The sequence below is a fragment of the Amaranthus tricolor genome, chromosome 1 (assembly GCF_026212465.1).
Source record: "Amaranthus tricolor cultivar Red isolate AtriRed21 chromosome 1, ASM2621246v1, whole genome shotgun sequence".
NCBI lineage: Eukaryota > Viridiplantae > Streptophyta > Magnoliopsida > Caryophyllales > Amaranthaceae > Amaranthus > Amaranthus tricolor.
Window position 1 is genome coordinate 5,769,078 of NC_080047.1, and position 17,252 is coordinate 5,786,329.

Consider the following 17,252-nt stretch of genomic DNA (forward strand, 5'->3'; position numbering starts at 1 on the left):
AATTCCACTGTTGGGTGTGGGCTATATTCTTTTGCAAAACTGGAATCTACTTACATCTGTTCCATTACTCTCACCCTCACTCTCATTCGCTTTTCTCCTTCTCTAATGTGATTCTGATTTTGTCTTATTTTTTCCCTTGTTTCTGTTTTTTGAGCGCTTAAAATGGCGATTGGCAGTGCCTTATCTACTTTAGAGTCTACTAGATTTATGGGTACTTATGTTTGCTTATATTTTGTACTTTATGTTCTATTTTCTTGTGTTTTGCTTCATGGGTTTTTGTTGATTTCAGGTTTAAGGGTGTCTGGAGGTGATGATGTGTTGCATTTATCTAAGAATCGGACATCTGTTTTTGCATGCTCTTGCCCGTAATTACCCTTTTTCCTTTTAATTTTTTTGGATATTTGTGGTTAGATTTTGGTTTTGTTCCTTTGGATTGCTATTGTTATTGTTTTGGATTGTCTTTTATGTTAAGGAAGGATTTCATTCATGGGATTAATGGGATTTTACATACTTGAATGTGGGTATTGTGGGTTTTAGCAAGTTTTGTTGTTGATTTAGGGTTAGGTAGTGGGGATGTCCTTAATTTCAACCAAAAGTACTCCAAGTCCTACCTCATAGATGATGATCTTGAGATTAAATATGAGATCCTGGTAGCTTAGACTAATGATTGGTTGATTATTAACTTGTTGTAGAATGATTGATTTGGAATAGGTATAGCCGTATAGTATGTTTAGAGATAATTTTATAGTAAACTCAATCAGATGAATTAATTGAAAGATAATTGTGGGAAATTCCGGTTCTATTGCAGATGATCCATACCAGTCTTCAGACTTCAGACTTCACACCCTTGTCCCTAACCTCTTTAGCATTAGACGAAGGAGGTTCTAGTGTAAATGGTAATGGATGTGGTTTGATGACTTCCTATTTTGTAATGGATGTGGTAGTGAACTCTAAGGTTGCATATATGTTATGGCAATATAAAATTTGAAGGTCAATATTAATACTTTTTAGTAGCGTGAGTGAAGTAGTGAGTATTTTGACATTTGTTCATTAAGTTGTTAAAGGATAGAGATAATTAAGACGTGTATGTTAAGATGGACGGATGAGCATACCCTAGAAGATAGATTACAAAATGAAGACACAAATTAAGTTTTTGGAGTTGCAAAACTTGAAGACGAAATGAGAAAAAGCTGTTTACGTTGGTTTTGTCTTGTGCAAAGAAGACTGAAAAATATACTAGATAAAATAATAGAAAGTTGAAACTTAAAGGAGTTTAGAAGAGGGAAAGGTAGCTTGAGATGACTTGGATAACTAGAGTGAAGAATGACATCAAAAATTGAAGTAGCAAAGACCATATGACAATTGATAAGAATGTTTGAAGAAGAATATATGTCGATGATCATTGAAAATGATAATCTTAGTTGTAGATTAGTAATAATATGATCAGATAAAGTATAATCTTTGTTGGCGATGATTTTTCAAATTGATCTTTTTGGTACATGTCATATTGTTTATTGGATTTGGATTAAGATTTTCCCTAGGATATGCAAATTCCCCTCTCCCCTTGCAATGATTAGAAAGACCTGGTTTCCTTGTAAAGTTACCTAATTTTGTCAAGTATATTAGAAGTACATTTTAGAAATGGAATAACATGCCAAGAGCTTTTTCCTACTACATCTACACTGGTAATATCTGACACATATGCTCGACATCATTGAAGCATAACTATAATGTCCGTCTATATTTTTTTTTTATCATTATAGCTGACATTCTCTTTATATGATGTGATGTTCAACTTATTTATGCAATTGCTTTAAAATATGCTATTCTCAGCACTATTTTTGTCTTGATTATATATGTAACAAAGATACTGTGCTTCTTATGTTACAAAATTTTATAGTTTACTTTCCGTGCTAGTCATTGACTCATTGTTTCACATGTAGTGCTTTCTTGACTGGTTTTCATGGTGTTACTTCGTCTAATGCTGACATGGAAAAGCTTATTTATGTTCCTCTGTTAGGTCATTGTCACAGGACATAGGTACCTCTCAAAAGGTATTTCGTTGTGCAGGAGTATCGATGGAGAGTAGTTCTAATGTGAATATTGTAAAGAACTTTGTTGTTGGAAAGTATTTCTTTGGGTCGTCCAAAGAAGAATTTACGTCTTATCATTCATCTAAAAAGAATTTACCTCCAGTGGGAGCATTACTGACATCTAAAACTCCTGATGTGCCCGCTACACCTTCTGTTGGTGAGGAGAAAATAGGAGTTTTGCTGCTTAATCTTGGTGGCCCAGAGACTTTGGATGATGTGCAACCCTTTTTGTATAATCTTTTTGCTGACCCGGTAATTTAACTCCTTATTTGTTTGTTGTCACTGTAAGAGTGTTTGTGGTTATTACTACTCCTGTTTTGAATTCATATATTAGCTAGCTCAAACAAGAACTTGTAAAATACATGTAACGCTAAGGATGTGATTAGCTGAAATGAGTTCATACCCTCTGATTGGTTCATGCTTTTTGTATGATATATTTGTTGTACATATGAATCTATGATTTTGAATATATAATTAGCCACTTCTCGCTCGGAATTACTCCATTAGGACTCATTCGTGCGACGAACGCGGTAGAACAACCTAGATATGAACACTTGTTTCCTATCCTGTCTCTTGCCTTACAATGGCCAAGGGTAGGCAACAATACCTTTGGAACAAATATATCATTCAATTTGTAGTCAAAGAGAACTAAAGAATTAGTTGCTCAACTCGTGTCATTCAGAACTGGGACAAGGTCATTATGATGATCTAGGGAGTTGATGGAAGTAGATTATATCAACTATTTCCAACTATGATAGGCATCTACCTGTAGTCTTTTTCATGATTCTTAATCGTAGCTGACAGGGAATAACTCATGGCAAGGTTTTACTGTACTTGTTTTGGGATTTATATCTAAGATACAATTCAGAATTCAAGAAGTTATAACATAGCTAGGATTCAGAGACCCCTAATTTTCCAATAGAATCTTTTTTTTTTCTTGTTCACGTGTCCATGGCTTCTAGCCATAGTATGTAATTAGTTCTTACTACTGAAGACCTTTTATATTGGAGCTCTTATCCCATTATTTACTTGTCTATTTTTATTGGTGGATTAGTTACGCTAACCTACAGCGTGCTAGGATCAGTCATTTTTGAAAATACTGAATCCTGGTTCCCATCTCAGGCATCACTTGTCAGGACCTTTTAGAGTAAGTTCTTTGGTAGTTTGGCTTGAGCTGGAGTGCAGAATCTAGATCATGTAGCTGTTCTTTGAGCCATGGGATTGTGTGTTTGATGGCATAGAATATATTGTTAGGACACGATCCTATCTAAAGACTTATTCCCCTTTTTACTGCTGAGCGAAACTGTTATGCTCATAACAAGGACGCAAAGTTGCTTCCAATAACTTGATGGGGAGTTTTCGTGAGTTTGTTGCTCGCGCATACTGCTTTTCCAATCTCTAAGCTATGGCACTTAGGCACAACATAGAATTACTTTGGAGAGGAGTCTTAGGCTTTAAAAGTTACATAATGATTATCACTTCGTAATGTGATAAAGTGTTGAGTCTTCATCGATGTATAATGTGCTTAGTAGATGGAAAGGATGATTATCATCTCTTTTTGCATTGTAGATTCACAAGAGAACTATGGGGCAGACTTTTTCAGTCAAGTGGAAATCTTTGGCTAGCTCCGAGGAGGATTGGGAATTTTCTTTTCTTTAGTTTCCCGGCCTTTGGAAATAAGAAGGAGCTCAAAAATTTGTGAAAATATTGCTGCTATGCAATTCTTTGTTGTTCGGTTGGAGATGAATAGACGAATTTTAATGATCGGTTCTTACCGTTGAAAATCATTTGGGCAAAAGCTAAGTTCTTAGTGTCACTATAGGCAAAACCAAATGGTGTTTTTGAGCATGCTAATCTTAATGATCTTTGTAGGAGTAATATGAGGATTGCTATGTAGATTATTAGCTGATCTCTTTTGGGACTTCTCATCCCTAATGCATTAATGCAATTTTCTTTATCAAAAGAAATAATCACTCCGTAATACCAGTTTGAAAAATTGATGTTCATTCCAGGACTATGATGTATGACTCTTTTTTTTGTTCCCTTTCAAGTGCGCATATAAACTTGTTGTATGTTTCTTTTTGTTGATTGCCTGACCAAAAATTTTCAACAGGACATCATCAGACTTCCAAGGCTGTTCCGTTTTCTTCAGAAGCCCCTTGCTCAATTTATTTCTGTTGCAAGGGCTCCCAAGAGTAAAGAAGGTTATGCTTCAATTGGTGGTGGTTCACCTCTTCGGCAGATAACTGATGCGCAGGCATGTTACTGTTTCACTGCTCTGGTTGATAATTTGTTTAGTTTACTGGCTACGAAGATGCTTTTTATTAATTTTTTTCGGCCTTCTCTGTTACTGTTGCAAATAATTTTGACTTTTATAGAAATTTCTTAATTACGTTCAGGCTGAAGAGTTACAGAAGGCTCTAGCTGCAAAAAATGTCCCTGCAAAAGTGTATGTTGGTATGCGTTATTGGCATCCTTTTACTGAAGAGGCTATCGAGGAGGTATGGCTTTTGTTTCAATTTTGGCTCTTCAATTCAACACAAGAAGTGCAATTGATATTTTTCTTTTCTTTTGTGGACATACATAATCTTAGATTTGCAGTCTTTGTTGTGATCATAGCAAGATTCCTGGTAAAAATTTTGAGAGAACTTTGCATTCCTGGGTTCTGGAGTTTTCTTATCTTTGTAAAGATTTGGTATAATATGAATAATGTTATGAACTCATGATCATAGTGAGCTTTTTAACTAAAAAAAAAAGTTTGTTTCCAGTTTCCAGAGAGTTGTCTCATCCTTGAGCTTGTAGCCTGTAGGGATTTGATATATTATTGATAAGGAGTTATCGTTCTGGTCTACCAAATAAGAGATGAAATGTTACAAGTGCCATGTTTCAAAGAAATATCAGCTGTTGGCTGTCATTTCTTGGAGATGATATTAGTATTCATTTCTGCTTCAAACTTCAGTAATGTTTTGTTGGGATTCTCTCTCAACTTGTTAAAATGCAGTTCAGGGAGATAGCGTATTTCCACAGACTTTGTGTCTACCTTTATGCAAATATATTAAGGAAGGATTAAGATTTAAATGACAAGCTGAAACATTTATGATGGCTTCCAATCAAACATTATACTTTTGTGATAAGAAAATTGCATGACTATTGCTAGCTTTAGTGGCGTAGATATTGTGGCCTCTACTAATGATGATTCTTTGCAATGTTTATATTCTGGATAAAAAGGCCACATCAGTGCACAAGCGTTAGAGTGGGGGTCCATGGAAAGTCCTAACCTGCATTTCAATGCTAGAGGGTGCTTCCAGGACTCGAACCCGTGACCCTCAATCACACAATTGGCACCTAAAACGGTGTTCCAAGGTTCCCCTTCTATGCTAATATTCAAGATGATCATCAAATTTGAGTCCATAATGCAAAAACAAGACCGCATCGCATCATGTTGGACGTGCTGTAAAGGTTTCCAAAAAATTTGAAATGATATTTCCCCCGATGTGAAGGTTTAAGAAAACCATGTTTTTGGGTTTTTTAAGGGATATCTCATATTTTCTTCCGATATTTGGCATTACAATAATTGTATCATTGTTGTTACCGCAATCGCAACCATTACCGCGATCGCAACCATTACCACATTTTAAAATTATGTTTGAGTCTGAGTTTCATTAAGACTTGATGAAACTAAAGTGTTGTATGGGCTTGATGGATCTGAGATGCATGAGAAAAATATCTACTGAGATGATTGTGATTGTTTTGGATCAACTCTGAATATTGGTGGTTGAATGGCCTTCAAAGCTGTATTCCACATAAAATGACTGTTATTGAAGTGAGCAGGATTATTGAAACTTTTTGATACCTTGCTGCCTGAAGGGAAGAGGTGCAATTTGTTCTTGGTAGACGGCTTGAATTTCAGAACATAAAGCTTTCTTTTAGAAATTAAATTCTTTAGAGAATTGCGTTTGAGAGCCCACAGCCCACTATTCTATTTATCAAGAATTGCTTCTTGAAATCTACAAGGCTGTCTCACTGTTCTTTCATGGTGAGAATTAAAGCAACTTGTGGCATCAGAAATGCCTTCAAGCTTACATCTTTGATGGGTTCCATATTTTGAGTGAGCTGAAACCTTACTGATGTTATAAGGGTTATGGCAATGACCTTTGAATGTTTTGGTTTTTCTTCAATTTTATAAAGTATAAGTGGAGAAGAAAATCACGGATGCTTGTGTTTTGCAAGATTGATTTAGTTTTCCTTAGCTGTATGGCTCCTTACATCGAGCATGTAAAGTCTAAACTGATCACTTAAGGTCTAAGCACTTGACTGTTGTCTTGTTTTCTCGAATTGTACAGTGCGATGTACAGCTCAATTCATTGGACCTCGAGCAAGTTATTTTGATGTTCTCTTTAATAAGGAGAAATAGAAGTTGCACATGTAGCCACCTCGGTCCCCCTCTCTGTCTTCTTTCCAACCCTATTCCCAACAAATATTGAAAAAGGAAAAGGCGCTTCCATCTGCCTGTGTAATTACATCAGTTCTTAAAGCTTATTGGTACGATGAACACGTAGAAGGATGGTTACGGAAAATATTGCAACCGCTGATGAAAGACTTTGTATATGCACACATAGAAAGAAAACTTCTTTCCCCAAAAGGTTATAAATAATAGATCAATGATGTATAGTCTTGCCAATCGACAAATTGGTCATGCAATACTTGACCAAGTTCCGTCCATTATTTGATTATTTCTGCACACATCTCTATTAGCTTGATTCTAGTGAATCTGACTACATATTTGTGCTACATGCCTACACTAGCAATTTTCAAATGTATGGCAGCCTTTCTGAAAATTATGGATTTCTAAATGGGTGGCTCAACATTATTCAAAGTTTATTTGTGTTTATCTGTTATGTCAATACAATTGACTTGAAGACTGTAGAGAATCTTTGTATATGTTGATTGATTCATTTCAGCTGTGTTAAATACGTGCTTTCATGTTAGGGTAATTGGTTTAGTTGTACAAGGTTGAAATCTGTAAACAAAAAATGGATTGTTGCTCTTACGCTTTAATTTTTTTGTTTTATTTTATAGATAAAACGAGATGGCATTACCAAGCTTGTTGTGCTTCCTCTTTATCCACAATTCTCAATATCAACTAGTGGATCGAGCTTGAGACTTCTGGAGGGCATATTCCGGTATTAACTACTAGTATTTTCGTGATCTGATTTTTCTATGATTTGCTTAGTTTTTAAGCGGGTTTTTCTGTGTTTGATATTATTGGTATTTTAGGGAGGATGAATACCTTGTCAATATGCAGCACACAGTCATTCCTTCCTGGTATCAGCGAGATGGGTATATTAAGGCAATGGGGGATTTGATTGAAATAGAGCTAAAGAAATTCGATCGTCCAGAAGAGGTGAGATTTATATCCTGAGGCCTTATGTGCACACCAACTTTCGTTTTTTTTCTTAATTGAACTTCCAATTTAATGGCTCATCCGACAAAGTCAGTAAGCTGGAGCTTTGCCTATTTGTTAATAATTTATCATATGTGACAGGTTGTAATATTCTTCAGCGCTCATGGTGTGCCATTAGCTTATGTCGAAGAAGCTGGCGATCCGTATAAGGCTGAGATGGAGGAATGCGTCGAGCTGATAATGGAAGAACTCGAGAAAAGAAGGTTTTATAATTCCTTCACCCTTGCATACCAGGTAGTGCTTTTAAAATTTTCTATCAGTGTTAATGGCTTTTATTTTTATTCTGTCATATTGATCGTTGGAGTACCTTGGGATCTTTGTACAGAGTAGGGTTGGACCTGTGGAATGGTTGAAACCTTATACAGATGACACTATTATTGACCTTGGCAAGAAAGGTGTAAAAAGTCTTCTTGCCGTTCCAATTAGGTACCACATCTTTCTATATGGCTTTGCAAACCTTCTTTTCTTGGAAGTTTTTGTTTGTCGAGAATCATTTTTTTTGTTCTGATTGCTGATTACATCAAGATCTTCATCAGTTTTGTCAGTGAACATATCGAAACTTTGGAAGAAATTGACGTGGAATATAAAGAGTTGGCTCTAGAATCAGGTATAAAGAACTGGGGACGTGTTCCTGCCTTAGGATGTGAACCGACCTTTATTTCAGACTTGGCTGATGCTGTGATTGAAAGCCTTCCCTATGTGGGGGCAATGGCAGTGTCAAATCTTGAAGCAAGACAGGTATAAATTTAATCTGTCTACTTCTAAATATAATACGACTAAGCAATATAATAGTAAGCAGAGGTTCGATCCACAGGGAAAATAGGACCTTCAATTAATTTAGGTGTATTTTCTAAGATACGAACAGTATTATAAGGGGGGTTAAGTGTAGTGATGAGCAAACTTATTTAAATTGACTAAAAACAACTAATAAAGATTATGTGGTTATAAACAGATAAAAGCAATTCTTGAGTATTTGTTAGTATTTCAACTTCACACATTAATTTTCAATCTTTCCAAATCAACTAGTCTACTGGAAGGAAAAGCATCCTTAATCTTGATTTATAAATGTACAATTGAAAAGCATCAAGTATACATCATAACAAGTCAACAAACTTATGAAATTGTAAACTAAAGCAAGATTACAATTAACCAAAATGATAGTCCTTCTCAAACAACTTATAAACTAAAACAAGTTTTATAAATTATTCAAGTTGCTACCATACTTAAATTAGATAAAGCAATCCAATTTAATAGCATGTGAATAAGCAAATTGAAAACCTTTTTGCAACTAAGCATTTCAATTAAATCAATTCAATTCATATTCAAAAGCTAAGAGATTATCAAAGATGATTGTATTAATAAAAGGGGAAGACTTATAATTAATGGCAAAGGAGGATACTAACTTTCCTCAAGATGAAAACCTTAGCCAACAATGGCCATCTCTATCCAAAGCATGAGGAAGAATGAGTTTAAAGATTTTCCCAAATTACAACCCTAATACAATTTCAGCAAAAGTTTTTAATTCTAAACTACTCCCCTAAAACTATTACAATCCATCCCTTAAATACGAGTTTGCAAAAATTTACTTGATTGAGAGGAGAAGAGAAGACATTATTACTCTGATTCGAGCCATCTTCTTCGTCAACATTGCTGCCTTTTGCATCCAATCAACTTCAAAAGTAAAATGTGAAAGCGAAAAGTTTTAAAAAGCTGAGGTGCTCAGGTCGCGGGCCGCGAGTTGCTGTTGATTTGTTTTCTGCTTCAATTCTTTCCCTCTTTCTTGATTTTAATACTAATAATAATAATAATAAAGCTAATAATTACAATAATAATAATAATAATAATAATATTTAGTAGTAATATTAATAATAATAATAATTAATTGTACGAATAATAATATTAATAATAATATTTAATAAAAGTAGAAGTTAGTAATATTTAGGTAAAAATTATAATAAAAAGGAAGTAAAGATAATAAAATAATATAAAAGTAAAGATAATAAAATAATATAAAAGTAAAGCTCTTATCTAATATCCCCACACCTAATCCTTACTTGTCCTTGAGTAAGTTTTAAATATGGAAAGTAAGAAGATGAAGAATCAAGAGCTCAAAAATACTTAGTCTTATTATAAACTCTTAGTCAAAAATTTGGTGAAAAAGTGTGATAAAATTTTTGGAATTTAAAAAGATAGATTTGTCTCTCATTTTCTCATTTTGCCTAGATCGCCCTTTCGGGTTTTCGATCTAGCCACTCTTTTTCATTTTCTAAATCTCACTTTCTTACCTCTCTTTGGCCTTTTACTTTTGGCTAGCCGCCCTTTTGGATTTTCAGCTTAGCAAGGCCCACCTAATTTTTGCCTAGACTGCCCTTTCGGGTTTTCAGTCTAGCGGGGTTTCAATTTTCCTTTTTTTTTTATATGTATGTATATGTACATTATCATGGATGCCCTTATAGGTGTTTCTTATGGGCGGAAATCATCAACACTCCAATATCCATCAACACTCATCATCATATTATTACTATCAAACAACCATTCTTACTATTATGAAGAACCAATTCATTCAACTATCAACAAAACTTCCTCAAACCTAAACTTCTCAACCTTCAAAATAATCATCAAAGAATCAATAAGAACCTTAATTAATATTCATTAACAATCTTCTCTTCACACATGCTCCTTGCTTAAGCCCCTCCCCCACATCGAGATTTTTACAATGTCCTCATTGTTGACCACCACCATTTCTTGGTGGTCTCCTTGCCCTTCTTCTTGCAATTTCTCCATTAATGTGTTGGGTTGGGTCTTGGTAGTCTGGGTAATGAGTCACATAGAAATTGTTCAAATTGGCCATCATAGAAGTCACATAGTACATGTTATCAAACAATTCGTACTGGTTGTGCTCTATGTTTGTGACTCTACGTTCCAAATCTACATAATAATCAGGTCTAGGTGGAGGTGGTGGTACTCCGGGTAGGTGGGCTTGTTCCTGAGCTTGGACATCTTGAACACCTATTATTATGTAGATCTGGAACGTAGAGTCAACAAACAGAGCACAACCAGTACGAATTGTCTGATAACATGTACTATGTGAGTTCTATGATGGCCAATTTGAACAATTTCTATGTGACTCATTACCCAGACTACCAAGACCCAACCCAACACATTAATGAATAAATTGCAAGAAGGGCGAGGAGACCACCAAGAAATGGTGGTGGTCAACAATGAGGGCATTGTAAAAATCTAGATGTGGGGGAAGGGCTTGAGTAAGGAGCATGTATGAAGAGAGGATTGTTAATGATTAAGGTTCTTATTGTGACTCTTTGATGATTATTTTGAAGGTTGAGAAGTTTAGGTTTGAAGAAGTTTTGTTGATGGTTGAATGGATTGGTTTTTCATAATAGTAAGAATGGTTGTTTGATGGTAATAGTACGATGATGAGTGTTGATGATTTCCGCCCATAAGAAACACCTATAAGGGCATCCATGATAATGTAAATGTACATACATATAAAAAAAAAAGAGGAAAATTGAAACCCCGCTAGACTGAAAACCTGAAAGGGCAGTCTAGGCAAAAATTAGGGGGGTCTTGCTAAGCTGAAAACCCAAAAGGGCGGCTTAGGCAAAAGTAAAAGGCCAAAGAGAGGTAAGAAAGTGAGATTTGGAAATGAAAAAGAGTGGCTAGATCGAAAGGGCAAAATGAGAAAATAAGAGACAATTTTATCTTTTTAAATTCCAAAAATTTTGTCAAACAATTTTTCACCAAATTTTTGACTTTGTACAATTATAAACTCAATTTTTCATAAGAGTTTATAATAAGACTAAGTATTTTTGAGCTCTTGATTCTTCATCTTCTTACTTTCCATATTTAAAACTTACTCGAGGATGATTGTATTAGAAAACCTATTTGCAACTAAGCATTCCAATTAAACCAATTCAATTCATATTGAAAAGCAAAGAGATTATTAAAGATGATTGTATTAATAAAAGGGAAAGATTTACAATTAATGGCAAAGGAGGATACTAACTTTCTTCAAGATGAAAACCTTAGCCAACAATGACCATCTCTATCAAAAGCATGACGAAGAATGAGTTTAAAGCTTTTCCAAATTACTGCCCTAATATAATTTCAGCAAAAGTTTTTAATTCTAATAATAATAATGATAATAATAATATTTAGTAGTAACATTAATAATAATAATTAAGTATACGAATAATAATATTAATAATAATGTTAATACAAGTTGAAGTTAGTAATATTTAGCTAAAAAACTAATAAAAAGGAAGTAAAGATAATAAAATAATATAAAAGGAAAGCTCTATTACTAGTTATAGCTAGGAGTAACACAAATGCTTGGTAATTGGTATTTCGCAGTCTCTTGTTCCACTGGGGAGTGTAGAAGAGCTTTTGGCAGCGTATGACTCCCAGCGCAGAGAGCTACCGGCTCCAGTGGTAGTTTGGGAGTGGGGTTGGACCAAAAGTGCTGAAACTTGGAACGGAAGGACCGCCATGTTAGCTGTGCTGCTTCTTTTGGTGCTTGAGGTTACAACAGGCCAAGGCTTTCTGCATCAATGGGGTATATTACCATTGTTTCAGTAACAGAAGTGTATATTTTAATTTATCCTCCTTTTCTCCTTTAACTTGTTACTTTTTTGAAATGGATTTTAGAACTAAAATACACCCCCTCCCCACCCAAGCCAAAAAAAAAACTGTAATCAGTAATCTAGTATATGTTGTATAAAATCTGTTGTACTCAGATACAGCTTCTGCATCCTGTGGGATTGCGAAAGCATATAATGTAGTTAGCATACACAAGTCTTATTTTCTCGATTTGAATCTTGTAATTTTGTATAAGCAAGTCAGTTACTGTTAAATTTTTTATAAGTGAGGCATGTGGAAAGTGTTGCCATGTTAGGCTGCCATATCTCGTTAATCGCTGCAACCTGCAATATGGTTATGCATCAGTATTCAGTATAGTAGTCTGCCTAGTAACTACAGGTGAATCTATTGCCAGGCTCATGATCTCATCTTCAGTCTCAGGCGAAACAAATTGCGTTTGGGTTTGAGCCTCAGTCGAAAGCATATGAATTGTGTTATTTGTGTATTGGCTTGATTGTTGGAACACATTTTTTATGCATTTGTGACTTGATTTTGTGGAAGAAGAAATGAGAACAAATTGTGACAGACAGAACTTCATTTTGCGGTCTAAAAGAGAAATGAAACTGAACTTGAGGTGGAGACGAAGAAAGTTGAATCCGAGAACAAGCAAATGTACTCAGGCTTTTCTTCTACATATACCAAGGAAAGGTCAGAAAAAGATAAAAGTTTTTCCTTTAGTATTATTATTAGGATGATTCATGTAGAAGAGAGAATTATTAATTGAAGACTTTTTAAATGATATCAGATAAACCCTATACTCAAAAATTACTAAAGAATGCACATTGAAGATTAAAACCTAAATACATGAAACAAGAACCCAAATGAAACTGAAAAAATCAGATCTACACAGCAAATGAACTAGGACGGTCTAAAATAGCAAACTCGTCTTTAAAAACATCATCTTTAGGGTCTGAATGACGTAAAAATTCACCTTGCTTGTTCCAAATGTAGACCATAGATACTCGTTTTGAATCATAGAAAGTCGAGCAATTTTTGAAAGACAACATAAAGATTTTCTTCTATTCTTTCCTAAGTCATTCATCATCATCGTAGAGAGTCTTGCTCAAAGGCAAGGTCTATAGGGATGGTGGGAAAAAAGACAGACCAATATCCTTATCACGAGGAGATTACAATAGATAAGAGCCCCTCATCTCGAGTATCGTCTGGCAAATAAGGTCCCTGCAAAGAAAAAGTCTGCAAAAAAACAAAGAAAAAGAAAAACATACGAACACAACACCATCCATGTAAATAAAATTAATCAGAATACAAGGAAGCATAAACGACCAAGACAATACTACAACAAAAAAGGAATATGATAATTATGTAAGTGATACTTATAGAGCATTTCATGCTTAGTGCAAAACGTAATGGACTAAAAATACAGCAGGACCTCAGTAAATTATTACGTAATCATCATGAAGAATATCAAAATGAATGGTAAATCCTCAAGCAGATCACCAGTTTCCATAAGCTTAACTTTTAAGATGGAAACTAACGTGCCCCAAGCTTCGGACATCCAACTGCAAGGGGTAAATCTAAGTTTTCGACAGTTCTGAATGTCCGTTGCACCATCTTGTCCACGTAAAGAGTACCTTCCAAATGGTCACACTCGTGCTGAAGAATACGTGCCTGCCATCCTGAAGCATCCACTTTTACAGGCTGCCCGTATCGATCCAGTCCACTGACTTCAACATCAAGATATCGCTCCACAACCGCTCTATATCCATCAACACTGTTTAAAATATCAAAGCTTTGATTTCAGTATGTCACAACATATATGTATCTAAGTTCGGTCATTTGACAAAAAGACCATTGCTCGAGGAAGAAAAGGCTTAAAGGAAAGTTTCACTAGCTTCGAGAAAGAATCTTTTATTCATATTATCACTTTAACTTATTTGTTACAAAACCAACATATTGCAGCAGCAAGCAGATGCTCATTAAAATTATTAAAAGCAAATCGTTCGTACCTGAGGCAGCCTTCAAAGAAGAGTGCTGTCCTGTCGCTCATGTTTTTCAACACTGGATTCACAATGACCTGCCTCAAATCTAAGAGCTTGTCAAAACATAGAGACAACTTTGCACTTGGTGAAGAATTTAGAGGGAAACCAAAATGAAAAGCATATCATCAGACTAAAATGTTCTTGACTTCAATCATACCAGAAGATCAAAAGGGCGTCTATCCTGTGCTTTGATCTCTCCTTTAGGCGCATAACTGATGTACTCTTTTGTGTCTTCCAGCACAATAATCTACACAAAGACATAGTTCTCTAGAAGTTAGTTATTCACCAGACGAACAATACACAATAGAGGCAATTGAATAAGCATTTACACTTCGTTTGGATAAAAGAAATTGAAAAGAGAGGAAAGGGAGGGATATATTTCCTTTGGATGAAAATTTTGGGAGGTGAGGGATTTCGAAGGATAGGAATTAAAGGGATGAGTTCTCTTAATTTTGTGGATGGTAAAATCTTTCCAGAATTGTAAATATTTGGAAGGAAAATGGTTTTCTCTATCCCCTTCTTATTCCTCTTAAACAAACATGGAAAACTTTTCTTATCATTCCCTCCCCTCTCCTTCCCTTTTCCTCTTAATTTCTTATCCAAACATAGTATTAGACGAAAGAAAAAACCATATTGTCATTGACTAAATATTACAATCATGATTCATACTTGGTGAGCCATAACAATCAAGCAACTATCCAAGTATTCAAGCAAAATGACAAAGTGCATTGCTATCACATTAGACTAACACTATGTTTAAATAACATTTATGAAAAAAAAGGAAGGGAAGAAAATGGGAGAATGGTGTGTTTTCGTTCCAAATCTTTCCTATGCTGGAAGGATTTATTTAGTTAAAACTATGAACGAAGGAGTTCCTCCTTCCAATTCCCTTTCCTTTATCCCCCTCACATTCCCTATTAGTATCCGAACGAGGAAAATGAAAACCCTCCATTTCCCACCCCTTCCTTTCCCTCTATTTCCCTTATTCAAACTAAGTGTGCAGCAAGACAAGACAACAGCTTATCCTAGGATGATCACTAAGCATCAGGACAGCAGTTCTATTAAAGTATGCAGCACTACTCAATAGGTTGTTAATGATTACCTTAGGTTGTTATTCTTACACAGCTTGGTTTTCTATTATATCCTTGTATCTTGGAATATGAGGTTAACGAAAAAACACAACTTTTCTTGCGGTTTTCACTCTAAACAACAATTAGCACTCCACTTTCTTATACAAAAAAACAACAATTCTACATTTTCAAACAATTTACACAATTTGTAAGGGTAAAATTTGTTTTAGAAGTGCTGAAGCATATACACTAAAAAATCAGAACGAACTTGATGAACATCCTCAAACTTGTATAAAAATTTCTTATCTTTCAGCCAAATAACTAATCCAATTCATTGAACTTGATGAACACATATAGTGTTGAAGCATATACACTAATAAACCAAGTAACTAAACTATTAATAGGAGTGTATATTGATGCAAAATAAGGTCCTATGCAATCAGGCACTTTGGAGTCGGACACTTTGTATTGTATCAAAAACACATATCAACTCAAGTAACCAAGTTAGATCTTCAACACCAGGACATTGGTATGAAACTTTGTACATCCTTCAAGGCCAAACTATGGAAATATTTCACACAATAGACCAGTTGTACACATAATTGTACTGGAGTATGACTTGCATTGTTTTCATATTAAATGCAACCTTAAGAAGAGAAGCAAACCCCCTTTTCTATGAAATTCATGTGTAATTATCAACAAACCCAAAGAATCAAATTGGAATATGGTGCAAGTATTATTATACTCAGCTCAATCACATTATTCAATTTTGGCAACTCCAAAAATACCTCAAACAACAATAAAAAGATTAGAAGAAAACTATTTCAAGCAATACAATTGAAATTAAAGAAACAACCTTTAAAGGAATACCAATCTGAGGAGCAGCAAGGCCAACCCCAGGAGCCTTCTTCATAACCTTAATCATATCATCAATTATCTTTTGGATCTTTTCTGACCCAATATCTTTCGGGTCAACTTCTCGGGCAGCTTCATGAAGAACCGGGTCACCCGCTTTAACCAAGTCGGGCAATTTCTGCTGCTTTTTTTCTCCAAGACCCAGTAACCAACCTGCACGGGGAATTAATGTGGAGGAGGACGAAGAAGAACTGAGGCTTCTTGTGTTCAGAAAGTAATGGGTAGTTTTAAATGGGTATGGGCAAATGGGCGAGGAATTAGAAATGGGTTTTAGAAAATGATGAAAATGGAGAAATGGGGTGATGAGAGATTTGGAGTTAATGGTGGGGAGAGAAAAGAGGCGGTTAGAGAAGCGGGGGAATGCCTCCATTGATGTGGGTTTGGACTGTTTTCTGAAGCTCTGAACTCTGTTGAAGATGAAGTAGTATTAGGAGTACTCGACCCTATTGGCCATTGGGGTTGGGTGTGTCTGTATGGTTTGGGAATTGCTTAGGTTAGAATAGCTTTAAGTCTTGTTAGAGTACTGTCTCGATGAGTTTGTTGTTTGCCAACAATTTCGATTTGTCTCTATTACTTCTTCTGTCTCGATGAGTTTGTTGTTTGTCAATAATATTATTCACCATTTTCTTTAACTAGGAGTATTGTGGCTAATTTTTCAAATCCTTTTTAGAAATAATAAGTTAGTCTATTGATTGAAATCTTTCCTTTCATCCTTATGACATAGACTTTTGATTCTCACGAGTCACCACCTATGTTCCCCTGCTCTACTCCATACTCCATTGCAACTTTGATCTTTCCGGTTACTAAAATTAGCGGTTTCAAATGTTCTTTTCATAACAAATCTTTTCTATTTGTTGAAGGATGGGACTATGGGAAAGAATGCCCTTTCCTTTTTCCCTTTGGGCATTCGTAGCAAGAAAAATAGAATCACTACTTTCAGTGTCAAAAACTAATTTGTCGGGTGATAATATCATCACCCATCCATTTTTCATACAACCCATGCCGATACACAAGCCACTCGAGAATAGGTGGATGATTTCAGGGCTCAGGTACA

General features: G+C 35.2%; 2 protein-coding genes across 2 annotated transcripts in view; one reads left to right on the forward strand and one right to left on the reverse strand.

Moving 5' to 3' along the window:
- LOC130824112 (ferrochelatase-2, chloroplastic) overlaps positions 1–12,384 on the forward strand; it is a 12,500-nt gene extending 116 nt beyond the window's left edge. The window contains exons 1-11 of the mRNA XM_057689002.1: positions 1–211; positions 290–365; positions 2,021–2,345; positions 4,207–4,350; positions 4,493–4,594; positions 7,173–7,276; positions 7,371–7,497; positions 7,639–7,791; positions 7,883–7,983; positions 8,094–8,295; positions 11,929–12,384. The exon at positions 1–211 is cut by the window's left edge and continues 116 nt beyond it. Coding sequence (XP_057544985.1) covers positions 163–211; positions 290–365; positions 2,021–2,345; positions 4,207–4,350; positions 4,493–4,594; positions 7,173–7,276; positions 7,371–7,497; positions 7,639–7,791; positions 7,883–7,983; positions 8,094–8,295; positions 11,929–12,153 — 1,608 coding nt within the window. The 5' untranslated portion in view covers positions 1–162 and the 3' untranslated portion in view covers positions 12,154–12,384. The remainder of the gene's footprint in view (positions 212–289; positions 366–2,020; positions 2,346–4,206; positions 4,351–4,492; positions 4,595–7,172; positions 7,277–7,370; positions 7,498–7,638; positions 7,792–7,882; positions 7,984–8,093; positions 8,296–11,928) is intronic.
- Positions 12,385–13,440: 1,056 nt separating this feature from the next.
- Positions 13,441–16,780, reverse strand: LOC130824126 (peptide deformylase 1A, chloroplastic/mitochondrial). The gene is made up of 4 exons (XM_057689016.1): positions 16,140–16,780; positions 14,371–14,460; positions 14,181–14,248; positions 13,441–13,945 (listed from the first exon to the last, which is right to left on the reverse strand). Exons 1-4 carry the CDS (start codon positions 16,566–16,568, stop codon positions 13,705–13,707), a joined length of 828 nt encoding a protein of 275 aa, XP_057544999.1. The 5' UTR covers positions 16,569–16,780; the 3' UTR covers positions 13,441–13,704.
- Positions 16,781–17,252: the final 472 nt, after the last annotated feature.

Bases quoted from the DNA above. Each gene is read 5' to 3' on its own strand.
- LOC130824126 (XM_057689016.1), bottom strand. From the start codon at position 16,568: ATGGAGGCATTCCCCCGCTTCTCTAACCGCCTCTTTTCTCTCCCCACC. The intron at 14,249-14,370 runs GTATGATTGAAG...GATTTGAGGCAG, and splicing joins GACGCCCTTTTGATCTTCTG to GTCATTGTGAATCCAGTGTT. The intron at 13,946-14,180 runs GTACGAACGATT...TATTTTAAACAG, and splicing joins TTCTTTGAAGGCTGCCTCAG to TGTTGATGGATATAGAGCGG.